Source organism: Poecilia reticulata, linkage group LG17 (genome assembly GCF_000633615.1).
Source record: "Poecilia reticulata strain Guanapo linkage group LG17, Guppy_female_1.0+MT, whole genome shotgun sequence".
In the NCBI taxonomy this organism is placed as follows: Eukaryota; Metazoa; Chordata; class Actinopteri; order Cyprinodontiformes; family Poeciliidae; genus Poecilia; species Poecilia reticulata.
The window spans coordinates 29,060,197-29,072,194 of NC_024347.1; the positions used below are offsets into that span (position 1 = coordinate 29,060,197).

Here is an 11,998-nt window from a genome sequence, read left to right on the forward strand (position 1 = left end):
CTCGGCTGCGCCTAGAAATTCTGTCCATAAAAGTAATGAACAGAATCGGATCTCTTTTTACAGTGTCCTCTAAATATACTCTAATTTAAATCTTTTCCTTAAAGGACCTTTTTACTTTGACTTTACTTGAAATAATTAAGTTCAATATTTGTATCCCACGACTGACCATGACTCAAGCTGACCAGGACAGATTCGCTGGTATGTGACTGTGGCTCTGTGGGTAGAGTTGTTGTCTTGTGGTCGGAAGGTTGTAGGTTCAATTCCAGCTCCCTTCTGCCACATCTGGGCTTTGGGAGGAAGCATGTGCAGCTCATGCTGGGTGGCATTAAAAACATGCAGGCAGAGAAAAGTCTAAGGAACTGAAGGAAAACATTTGCTGCTTTAATTTAACATTTTCTTACACACTGAACTTCACTTAGAAATTTATTATGTTTGTAAATCTCAATTGGAATCAATAATTAGTTTTATGAGTGAGATTGTAAATAATATTTAGACGGAAATACAATGCTTGTTATCTAAGTCTCTTCAAATTTATTATTTTTCTGTAAAAATATGTAATTTAAATAAGGAATTAAAAAATATTATACTGCTTTCCAAATTTTACGTTAATATTTAATGATTATTTTTATGATGATCATCAAAATGTAAAGTTTCTTACTGGTTTTCACTGGTTGGTGTTTTTTATGTGTTTTTATGATAAAGAACTTTGAACTGCTTTGTTACTGAAATATGCAAATAAACTTGATTGATGCATAAATGTTTAACTTTTTTTTTAAGCATTAAAAACAATCATTTTGTGAATCTTTAAAAATGTTTTACAGCCCTAAGAGTCAAACTTTTCTCAATAATAACAGTTTAATTTGCTATAAATCCCAGGTTTTGTTTTCATTTTGGTTTTAATTGTTTATTTTATTGTGGTTTTGTTGTTTGTTCCCCTGTTCATTTACTTATATATTCTGAATTTAAATGTGTAATTAGATGACTAAAAGGAAGCTACATGTAAAATGCTGATATCTCTTATTTTTGTATGTTTTTTATATTTTGTTAAATAAGAGGGAAACATTTTTATTTATTTATTTTGTATTTAAGACACGTTGCGTCCTGCTGGCCTTGTTTTTGTTGAATAAGTGGCTCTGCTGCTGTCGTGGCGGACGCAGGGAGCCGCATGTCATCTGGATTGACAGCTGCTCTGGATGACGTTTGTCACTGCGGCGCCTCGAGGATCGCCAGGAATGTCATGAGATTATTTCCGTCTTCATCATCTCCCTGCAAGAACCTTCAACTGCACACTATCCGTCACAGGAAAACCAAATGGAAAGGCGTACCGGGGTGTCCGTGTGCATTTTAGTGCAACTGAACATGATTTAAAGATTCATATTAGAGATAATTCCCTGTTTCAAATTGATTTTCATGACTAATTTAGACTCTAGATCGGTCTGCAATGGCTCCTCATTCGATTTAAAAATACTTTATTGAGCCCAGAGGATAATTAGCTAAATGTTGCTATAATTGATACAGTTTCCTTCAAATACTGATGGCAGGAAGGCTCTCCTGTAGCAGTCAGTGTTGCAGCGGTGCTAAATAAGGTCCTTCTTTGCTCCATCATCTCCAGAGTTTCTAGAACAAAACCAACTTTCTTTATTGGGTTGTTGAGCTTTTTCCTAATTTTTCTTTCTTTTATTTGGATCCCCAGTAGTTTAGGTTCCCTAAATCTACTTTTCCTGTGGTTCACACATTCAACTTAAACTAAAAATACATAACATACATAGACCATCTAACAAAATAAGTTAGTGGACTGTGAAGGTTTTAGATTAATGAGCAAATGAGTTTTGATGTTCCTGAATTCAGTTGAAACTAGCTAAAATATCACATATTGTATTCCCATGTTTTGAATTTTTGTGTATTTAAATAGCTACCAGTTTTTTTAATTTATCATAAATTGTGAGGATGTTGATTTTTCTGCCTTTGTGATCTTATTTCGGTGGCTTCTGTACGACATGTCAGCCGTGAAATCCACCTTCTGCTCTCCACTCTGCTCCTGTTTTCTGCTCTTTTTTGTTGTGTAACCGCGGCTTCCTCCTGTTCGCTTGTTTTGCTCGTTTTGTGTCACAAATGGCTCGGCTGAATTGCTCATTGTGCTGTCCTCTCTCTGTCTCTTTCTCTCTCTCGCTTCATGTCACCCTGTCCTGCTCTCCTCTCTTAATTTCAGCTGAAATCACCGAGCTGTAAGCAGGCTAGCTCAACAGAAACGGGGAGATGTGATCTAATAACGATGCAGTCAGTAAGACTTTAAGCTTCTAATGCTGCTTGTTGTTTAAACTAGTTGATCCAGAAGGAAGACCGAACGATTAGTGGTCTCATAACTCTGTCTTTATTGTTTGACCCGGCCGGTTTAATCTTTCTGCTCCAAATCTGAAGTTATGTAACTTGAAGCAAATGACTATATTTTTAAATCACCTTTTCTAGTTGAGCTCCAGCTAACACAGCAGACTGCTATTTTACCCTCACGATATTTGAAACGTCACTTTTTGAACTCATTGTCTAGATTAATGAATTGTTTTTTAAAAAAAAACATCAACCCCCTTACAATTTATACTTTGTATAATCCTAAACAAACCAGCATGAAATATTCAGGACAACATATTGAAGGTGTTTTTGCACCTGATATTCCGATAGACTCAGTTTGATTATAGGAACCAAAAGTGCAACATTTGGCATTTTTAGCTGCTGCGTTTTGCTTTCACGCTGCATTTCAAACCAGTTGTTCCCCCCTGTCTCCTGTGGGGGCGCTGTGCCACGAACCGCTGAAGGAAGCAACACAAAAACCTCAGAGGAAGACAAAAGCACAACTTCCTTCTCTGCAAAATGATGGAGTATTAATGCCACGCCAAGAAAAAATAAAATTATGACAATAACGTCATCCATCCATCCATTCATCCATCCATCCATTTTCTTACACCCTTGTCCCTCAGTGGGGTCGGGAGGGTTGCTGGTTCCTCTCCAGCTAACGTTTCGGGCGAGGGGCGGGGTCACCCTGGACAGGTCGCCAGTCTGTTGTAGGGCAACACAGAGACACACAGGACACACAACCATGCACACACACACTCACACCTAGGGACAATTTGGAAAGACCAATTAACCTGATAGTCATGTTTTTGGACTGTGGGAGGAAACCAGAGTACCTGGAGAAAACCCACCATGCTCTACCAACTGCGCCACTGTGCAGCCCCACAATGATGTCATAATACCTTAATTTTATATTATTACAACTTTATTCTTGTATTATTTTGACTTTATTCTTGAAATTTTATATTTGTTCGTAGCTGATACTCCGTCATATAAACTAATATGAAGTGGCATCAGATTTTAGCGGTTGTAGGATTTAAAGGTAAAAGACCGTGAGCTATTTCTCCCACTGCGTTTGTTTTGGTTGCGTTTACCCAGAATGCCCTTTACTGTAGTTCACCCTGCTCTCCTCTCCTCAGCTCATCTTTTGAGTTTTTCCATAATTCCTGTCTGGGGAGTGATCTGGTCATAGCTTTATAACTTACGTTTTTTTTTTTAGCACTGCCTCTGCTCTGTGTTTTGGTGTAAGATTTGATTATCTTGAATTTAACTACTTTGCACTGTTTTTATTAAAGCACCATGGTGTAAAGAAAATGTTCTTGTTGAGAAATAAAGCATTCAATATCTAATAAAAGCTTCAGTCTTTCTTACGGGCCGGACAAAGCATGAAACCAACCTGAAAATTATGATTTAAAGTGTTTTCTGTTTGTCCACAGCTGGTCTTCTACGTGGTGGTTCAGACGTTGTACACACTGGGCCACAGTTTGTCTCTGATCGCCCTGACGACGGGCAGCGCCATCCTCTGTCTCTTCCGGTAAGACCAAATACTTCAACAGTATGTTATATATGAAAACCTAGTCGGTTTATGGCAGCATGAAAACATAACTGCGGTATTTAAGGTTTAGTTTTTAGCATTTTCCTTGAAGGCTGATTTTCATAAACTCATATTGTTTAAATTATTACTCACTCATTTTGTGTGTTAGGTTATTTGTTATGTCCTGTAAATGACTTTACAAACCTGATGTACAACTCGTTGGGGAATTTTCTTGCCTGTCGTTTTTGCCTCAGTTTTGGCAAAAATGACTCAAGAAATGTCTCAACTCATTGAGTTTCTCTACGGCTGCCATTATAACACTGTTTGTTTGTCTGAGGTTTGCTCAAGAATTTTACTGACTTGTTACAGAATCTGATAGAAACCATTTTGAATGAATTAGAGTGAAAACTGCAAGCCTGGTAATCTCATCCAACATCAGTACTTGACCTCACAAATGACAAAATATCCCATAAATACTTATATTTTAACACAGAGCACAGATTTAAACCTGGTAAAGCTTTAATATTATAAACTGGACATCATTAAAGTTTTAGTATTAATCTAAATACAAACCTCTTAATGATTTTTCTAATAAAACATGCAAACTGTTTAATTTTGCACTAAAACTGTATTTTAGACATTAACTGGAAACTGTTGAATGGAGACCATAAATATGAAGTCGGAAAAAACTTTTAAACTTTTCCAGCTGGGAAAACTGACGACATGTTTAGAGTATTTGACCCTTTTCTCTTGTTTTTTACTTCTTTTAACGGTTCTTCAAGCTTTGATTGAAAATCTCCAGCTTGCACAGACAGCAGGCGACCAAACTTGTAATAATTACCTCATGATGAGCATCTTCAAGCTAGCAATCAAGACCCCAGAGTAATTAAGACTCTTTTGTGTTCGGCTCCCTCTGAAGGCTTTTAGGTATTAATTTCCTGTCTAAGTTCTTTATTCAAAGTCTTGAACTTGTCATAAAAATGTACATTTCCTCCCTTTTTTTCCTCTCATTTGATTGAATTTGCTTTAAAAATCCTTTGAAAGTTTTTGATTGCTTTCAAAAACCGAAACCACGTTTTATGTTTGAAATATTTAATTTTAAGCCACCAAAGTCTTTGTGCATTTCTTTGTCCCTCCGTGCTTTAATTGGCAGATCAGTGAAGCTTGAGGAAGAGCTTCCAGTGAGTTTAATTGGATTTTAAATTGGCAAGCAATGACTCTGCGACTAATGGATCACATTTGCATTTCACGGCTTTTTCATTTCTCAAGTTAAAAGTGTTTGTTTCTGCAGGTCATGAAAAATATAATTATTGTTTTCAGCTCAAAGGTTTTAATTGCATTAATTACATGTTTGCTGTTTTGAGAGAACAAAGTAATCACCATTGCAAAAGAAGGCAGTGCAAGTTTTTTATGACGAAGAGGAAAATGTTGCTCCTCCTAGGATTATAGTTGGAAAATGTATAAATCAGATGTTTTTAATCATTTTTAATGCTTTTAAATAATTCAAACTCATTTTGCTGGATGATAAATTGTCCTATAAGTCGTTTTGGAACCATTTTCAAGCTCAGTAACTTTAATTTCTAGCAAACATTTAACACAGAATCCAGAAGATATTTTAAATATCCAAAATAAATAAATAAAACAACCAAAAGAACAAATACAATTAGTTTCAAAGTGTCTGTAAACATTGTTTTTCACAACAGGTGATAGTCGAGTATTTTGTGGAGCTTGCGTTAATTTATCATGAGATGAATTGATTTGTTGCATCGTCATATTTAACAGATATTTTACTAATTTCCCTCTTTATCTTTATGTTGTGCAACGTTTGCACAGGAGGCTCCACTGCACCAGGAACTACATCCACCTGAACCTCTTCATCTCCTTCATCCTGCGAGCCGTGGCCGTCCTCGTCAAAGACGCCATCGTCTTCAACCGAAGCTCGCAGTGCTCCAACCAGCCGTCTCTGGTGAGGTCACAGCCAGCAGAACGTCCAGTCACTCCAACGTTTAGGGTTATTATTTCACAGAGACGGCGCAGTAAAGGGAAAACAAAGTCGCAAATTATACCAGCAGGAAAGCAGTTCAAAGTGCTTTACACCAATTATGAAACATGCAGTAAACTTTACATTTTCATCAAATATTTTGATCAATGTTCCATTTACTATTAATCAAAGGCATCTCTAGGTGGGGCTTTAGCATTGATTTGAAGGAACTCAGTGTTTCTGCATCTTTTTAGTTTTCTGGACGTTTGTGAAGCTGAATGCTGCGTCTCTGTCGTGGCTCTGGTGAAACTGCTGGCCACTGCAAACAAACTGAAACTCAAAAATCCAGCGTTTACATGTGAAAGGGGCATAAATCTGTGGTCTGCGTGTTTGTTGGGTTCATTTTCTGCAGCTTTCTGTGCATCCAGGTCCAGCCTGAATGCACAATTACTTAAACCCGGGTCAATAACTTCTGCTTTGACCCAGGAAATAAGGTCACATGCAAATGGGAGGAGAACAAACCACATTCAGGGAAGGTCTTTCTCAAATAGAGAATAGTTATAGGTTAGATTAATATGGAGAATTTCTTCTTCAAGTGTTTTTTTTAGCCTTCAATTTATGAGAATACTTGACTACTAAAAGAAATAAACTTATTAATGGTTAAATTAATTGATTATGAGACTGATTGATCACAAAGCAGAAATAATCTGGAATAAAATGACAAAATGAGGAAACTAATCAGGTTTAAGTTCATATTATTGATAGTCTGAAGTAGAAATGTTGACATTTTCACCTCCTTTATTCATTACACTGCAGTTTCAGCCCTGAAGAAATCAAATTTTATTAAATTATGTTCTTTTGTTTTATTTATTTATTCATTTATCTCTTTGTTTTATTGAGGCACACACTATTTTTTTAATATAACCAAAACATTTTACATTTTTCCATCTTTACATAATTTCAGTTTTGAGTCATTTTAACAAGGAAATGTTTCCAGGTCTCAGTGTTACAAAGTTTTCTGTTCCTAATTCTATATTTGTTGTGAAACTTTATTGTTCTTCATAACATCCTCAGTGTTTCTGAACCTCTAAACCAATAAAAGCTTCTTTTCTTCTGCCCTCAATCTGACTTTGCTCATGTTTGTCCTCTACCTGCCTGACGTCTAACATTGGGAACATGTTCTGCGGTAACTGCAGCGACTCTGAACTTTAAACTGACATTATGTGCTGCAAAATGAAGTTTGTCCTCCCAGCGACCCGATTTTAAACTAGAACAAAGAGCAACAGATTAATTAATCCTCCTTTCTGGTCAGATTTTAAAAGATCAACAATAGAGAATAAGTTTTATAGAGTTCTGCAAAAGTATTCACATCTCTTTGAAAGATTTTGCTGTAGTCCATTTAATAAAAGAGTAAAGACCATGAAAATATGTTCATTTGAGTGAAAAGTATCTGTTTCTTTCCTCCACAGTATTAGGGCACTATAGGTAGAAAAAAGGAGTAAATTTCTGCCAAAAAACTGTGAAATTTTGAGATTAATCACAGAAAATTTCTAGAAAAAACTTGGAAATGTTTGAAAGTGTGAATATTTGTTAGGAAATATTAGAGATTTTTAGATTAATCTCAGAAATTTTCTAGAAAAAACTTAGAAATGAGTTTGAAAACTTGAAAATTAGTTAGCTTAGAAAGCTGAGAAGTTTTTAGATTAATCTCAGAAATATTCTAGAAAAACCTGGAAATGTGTCAGTTTAAAACTTGAAAATTTGCTAGAAAAAATCTCAGAAATTTTGAAGTTATACTCAGAAATTTTCTAGAAAAAACTTGGAAATGTTTGAAAGTGTGAATATTTGTTAGAAAACATCAGAGATTTTTAGATTAATCTCAGAAATTTTCTAGAAAAAACTTGGAAATGTCTGAATTTAAAAACTTAAAACTTGTTAGAAATAGATATTTGTCAGAAATTTTCCAGAAAAAACTTAGAAATGAGTTTGAAAACTTGAAAATTAGTTAGTTTAGAAAGCTGAGAAGTTTTGAGATTAATCTCAGAAATATTCTAGAAAAGCTTGGAAATGTGTCAGTTTAAAACTTGAAAATTTGCTAGAAAAAAATCTCAGAAATTTTGAAGTTATACTCAGAAATTTTCTAGAAAAAACTTGGAAATGTTTGAAAGTGTGAATATTTGTTAGGAAATATTAGAGATTTTTAGATTAATCTCAGAAATTTTCTAGAAAAATTTGGAAATGTCTGAATTTAAAAGATATTTGTCAGAAATTTTCTAGAAAAAACTTAGAAATGAGTTTGAAAACTTGAAAATTAGTTATCTTAGAAAGCTGAGAAGTTTTGAGATTAATCTCAAAAATTTTCTAGAATTTTTTTTTAAACGAGTTTGTAAAGTCAAGCACATTTTCAACTTTTGAAACTCTTTTTTTAAGAATTACAGAAAATTTCCACAAAAAAAAAAACAGGAAATTTTCTGTAATTCTTAAAATATTTGAATTTTTTGGTGGAAATTTTCTCCTTTTTTTCCTCAGTCGTACCATTTGCAGTGACTGCATTACTGCACATTTTAGAAACCAAATTTAATGCTGATTTGTCAGAAATGTGCTCTGACAGCAGCTCTGTGTGTTTCCTTCAGGTGGGATGCAAAGCCAGTTTGGTGTTTTTCCATTACTTCATCATGGCTAACTTCTTCTGGCTGCTGGTGGAGGGCCTCTACCTCCACACCCTGCTGGTGGTCATCTTCTCTGAGAACCAGCACTTCATTATTTACATGTTTATCGGCTGGGGTAGGTAACCCCGTTTAAAAAATCCTAACTTAACCCAAGAGGCATTCTTCGATGGTTGACATTAAATTAGATTAAAATGTTTCTGTTTTTACTTTTAGTTTATATTTCCTTCCTATTTGGTAGAAATGCTAAATAAACATTTGGATTTCCTTCCACAAGCTTCTACCGATAATTTGTGGGAATTTTTGACCCTGTCAGAACTGGGATTTGGTTTGGCTTGAACAAAGTTTCCCAGCTCAAGCCGCTCATTTTCTATAAAACTAACATCAGGGCTTTTAAACCACTTTTCCTAAACATTCATTCAGTTTACGGTAATCCACTCTATATTCCAGGTCATTGTCCCATGGAAGAGCCGTTCGTACCCAAGCTTTCACTTCCCTGATTGTGTCCACATGATGTTCTTTTCTCATGATTTCTATTTTTGGAGTTTGTACTTTACAGTCCAGATGTTGTTTTTAGGCTCGCAATCTTCCCCATTTTCTTCCAAATGCGACATTGTTGATATTTAATCCCATGTTCTTGGGAGTAATAAAAGTATTTTTGAATTAAATCTAATCTAATTTGTGCTTCCCGGGTTGTATTTGTTGTTATTTGGGAACATAGACTGTATGGTTCAAACAGGATGTGGGAGATCTCACAATGTTTTATTGTTTTACACAAATCGCTACAAAAAATGGCAAATTTTTTTCAAAAAAACTAAGTTGTGCACTTTTTTCATGCATCTTCTCCAAAACATGAGGTTCAGGAAACATTATGAAAATAAGAAAAGTAAATTTAAACCTAAACTCTAATAAAGCACTAATACTGCGAATATTTGAGAAAATAAGAATAAAACTCCAAGTTTAGCAAATTTCAGTTCATCCTGCACTTCATCAGTCAGAAGAAAATAATTTTCCAGAGTAGCAGAGGGCTGATGTTTCATTCCCACAGTTCTTCTTTGTGGTTTGATATAAAAATCTCTGTTGTTCAGGAATCCCCACTGTGTTCGTCTCTGTGTGGGTAATGACCAGGATTTACCTGGAAGACACGGGGTGAGTTCCTCTCTTACCCGCCGGCCCGTAAACGACATCATATCCGCTCACGCCAACATGACATGTGTGAAAGGAATTAAGATTTGCCAGTTTGAACAATGTAGAAAAATCCAGCTTTTAATTTGACTTTTTATTCTGTGGGGGAAAAGAAATAATAAATAATTGCCTCACATTTAGAGGATTTGTTTTCCGCTGATGTTCCTTGTAGATGCTGGGAAAGGAACGACAATCCCATTCCCAACTGGGTGATCAACGGCCCGATTGTAGTCTCCATTTTGGTAGGTTGATGTTTATTATCGCTCTGTTTTAATAATTAGTAAATATATGAGGCTAGACGTGAAAGTACAACTTATTGGAGGTGTTGAAATGTTTCTTGTTTTTTCTTTCAGGAAATTTAAACATAAAGTGGAAAACGTTGTTTTAGTGCTGCTTTCCAAGTATGAATTAAAGAAAAATAAATGCTACTGATGGCTCCATCTTTTGGGGTTTTAATAGGGCTGAAAAATCTGTCCATTTAGCATGCACCGGTGAGCATTGCTGTAGCTGTAGCTGTGGTTTCAGGTTTGAGAAATCCTCGTCTGTGGGCATTAAAATCACCAGACTTCCTGCTGGGTTTCCTCCCGCTGACCGGCCGGCGTCTCACAGTCAGCTCTCCCAACCTTTAAAGGTCTCTGCAGGGAGAAGTGGCTCTGAAGAAACACTGAAGGCTAAACAGCTGCAGCACTGAACATGCTGCAGCTGTGGAGACTGGGGTGCAGTTTTATGCATTTTAAAATCCAGAAACTAAGATCAGAGATGCTTCATAATGAATTTACTCAAGTAAAAGTAAAAAGAACAGCCAATAAAAATACTCCAAACGTACTTTTTTCTCTTTTTCAACAAAGTTACTCAAGTAAATGTAACAAGTTACCCAACTCTGCTTGGATCAAACATTCAGAAACTTTGTGTTTCTGCCTCAGGCTGTCAGATATTTCCTGCTATTCTTCTTCTGTTTCCAGGTCAACTTCGTCCAGTTCATCAACATCATTCGGATCTTGGTTCAGAAGCTGCGATGTCCCGACATCGGCGGCAACGACCAATCACAGTACAGGTCACCCACACAGACCTTCTGCTTTTATTCAGCATTCATGCTAATAGTTCACACCTCCTCAGTCAGTCGGACTAAATTCAGCTGAAAGCTTCAAAGTATATTCAGAAAATGCACTTTGTGTTGTGCGTTTTGTTTTCTCCAGCTGTTTCCTGACACTAACTGACCAGGGCAGCGTCTCATGATGAGGCCTCAATAAAAGACGATCAAATCTCTGCTTTTGCTGCGTTGCGTCTTTTTCTACCGTCTGATGAAAACTCCCAACTAGAAACTATGTTTTGAATCTTCAAGCATCTTTATCCTGAAATCTTTGTTGAAGTAATAAAGTGATAAAATGTAGAAAAGCTGGAAAAATCCAGTTTGTTCCACAACTGACTTGTTTATTATAACCTTGAATAAACTTTAGCAAATCTGTGTGAAGGTGTTTTGTTTATTTTGAGATTTGGTTTTGAATCTTATTTCATGTTTTGAATAAGTTTAAGTTATTTCCTTACTTTTTACCTGATATGTCATCATCACCTGTGTTTATTCTTCTTTTCTCACTCAGCTGTTACACATCAGCATCGTCTGTTTTTATCACCTCCCTGGATTAATATTTCTTATTTTCTCTTTAATAATTGTCAGATCTTCTGTTATTGTAATAATATGTTTATTCTTCTCCTATTTGAATATTATAAATTCATTTTTACTATTAAATTCACATGATTCTCAGCTTCCTACTGAAAAAAAATTCTTTTTCATCAATATTAAGGATTTATTGACTTTAAAACAAGCTCCTATATTTTGCTGAAAAGTTACTTGTAAGTTTTAGTTTTTTATCTTATTTCAAGTGCAGTGAGGCATTTTCACTAAAAACTGGACTAAAAAATGTGGTAATATTTTGTGTTTTGCAGTGTATCTATTAAGATAATTACGCAGCGAGTGGTCAGCTGACCAAACATTTATATTTTTGTAATTTTGGATAAAGCCAGAGGAGTCATAAAGTTCATGTAAGCTCTGGGAATATCAAATCAAATCAAATTTTATTTGTACAGCACATTTCAGCAGCAAGGCATTTCAAAGTGCTTTACATAATTAAAATAAAAACACGTGACAGTAAACAAACAGTTAGAAAGACAAAGAGAATTTAAAAAAGAGGTTAAAAAGAAGATAAAAACATTAAAACCCGCACCCCTCGTAGGACTTCAGTTAAATGTCTCACACCTCAGAGTTTTAGTTAAAACGCCATTTAACAA

The 11,998-nt window shown here is 35.4% G+C and overlaps 1 protein-coding gene across 1 annotated transcript in view; it reads left to right on the forward strand.

Moving 5' to 3' along the window:
- The window catches only part of vipr2 (vasoactive intestinal peptide receptor 2), a 47,669-nt gene that overhangs the window by 33,352 nt on the left and 2,319 nt on the right, over positions 1–11,998 (forward strand). Inside the window, exons 5-10 of the mRNA XM_008434738.2 lie at positions 3,783–3,880; positions 5,714–5,846; positions 8,495–8,645; positions 9,616–9,676; positions 9,885–9,954; positions 10,675–10,766. Of these exons, the coding sequence (XP_008432960.1) occupies positions 3,783–3,880; positions 5,714–5,846; positions 8,495–8,645; positions 9,616–9,676; positions 9,885–9,954; positions 10,675–10,766 (605 nt within the window). The remainder of the gene's footprint in view (positions 1–3,782; positions 3,881–5,713; positions 5,847–8,494; positions 8,646–9,615; positions 9,677–9,884; positions 9,955–10,674; positions 10,767–11,998) is intronic.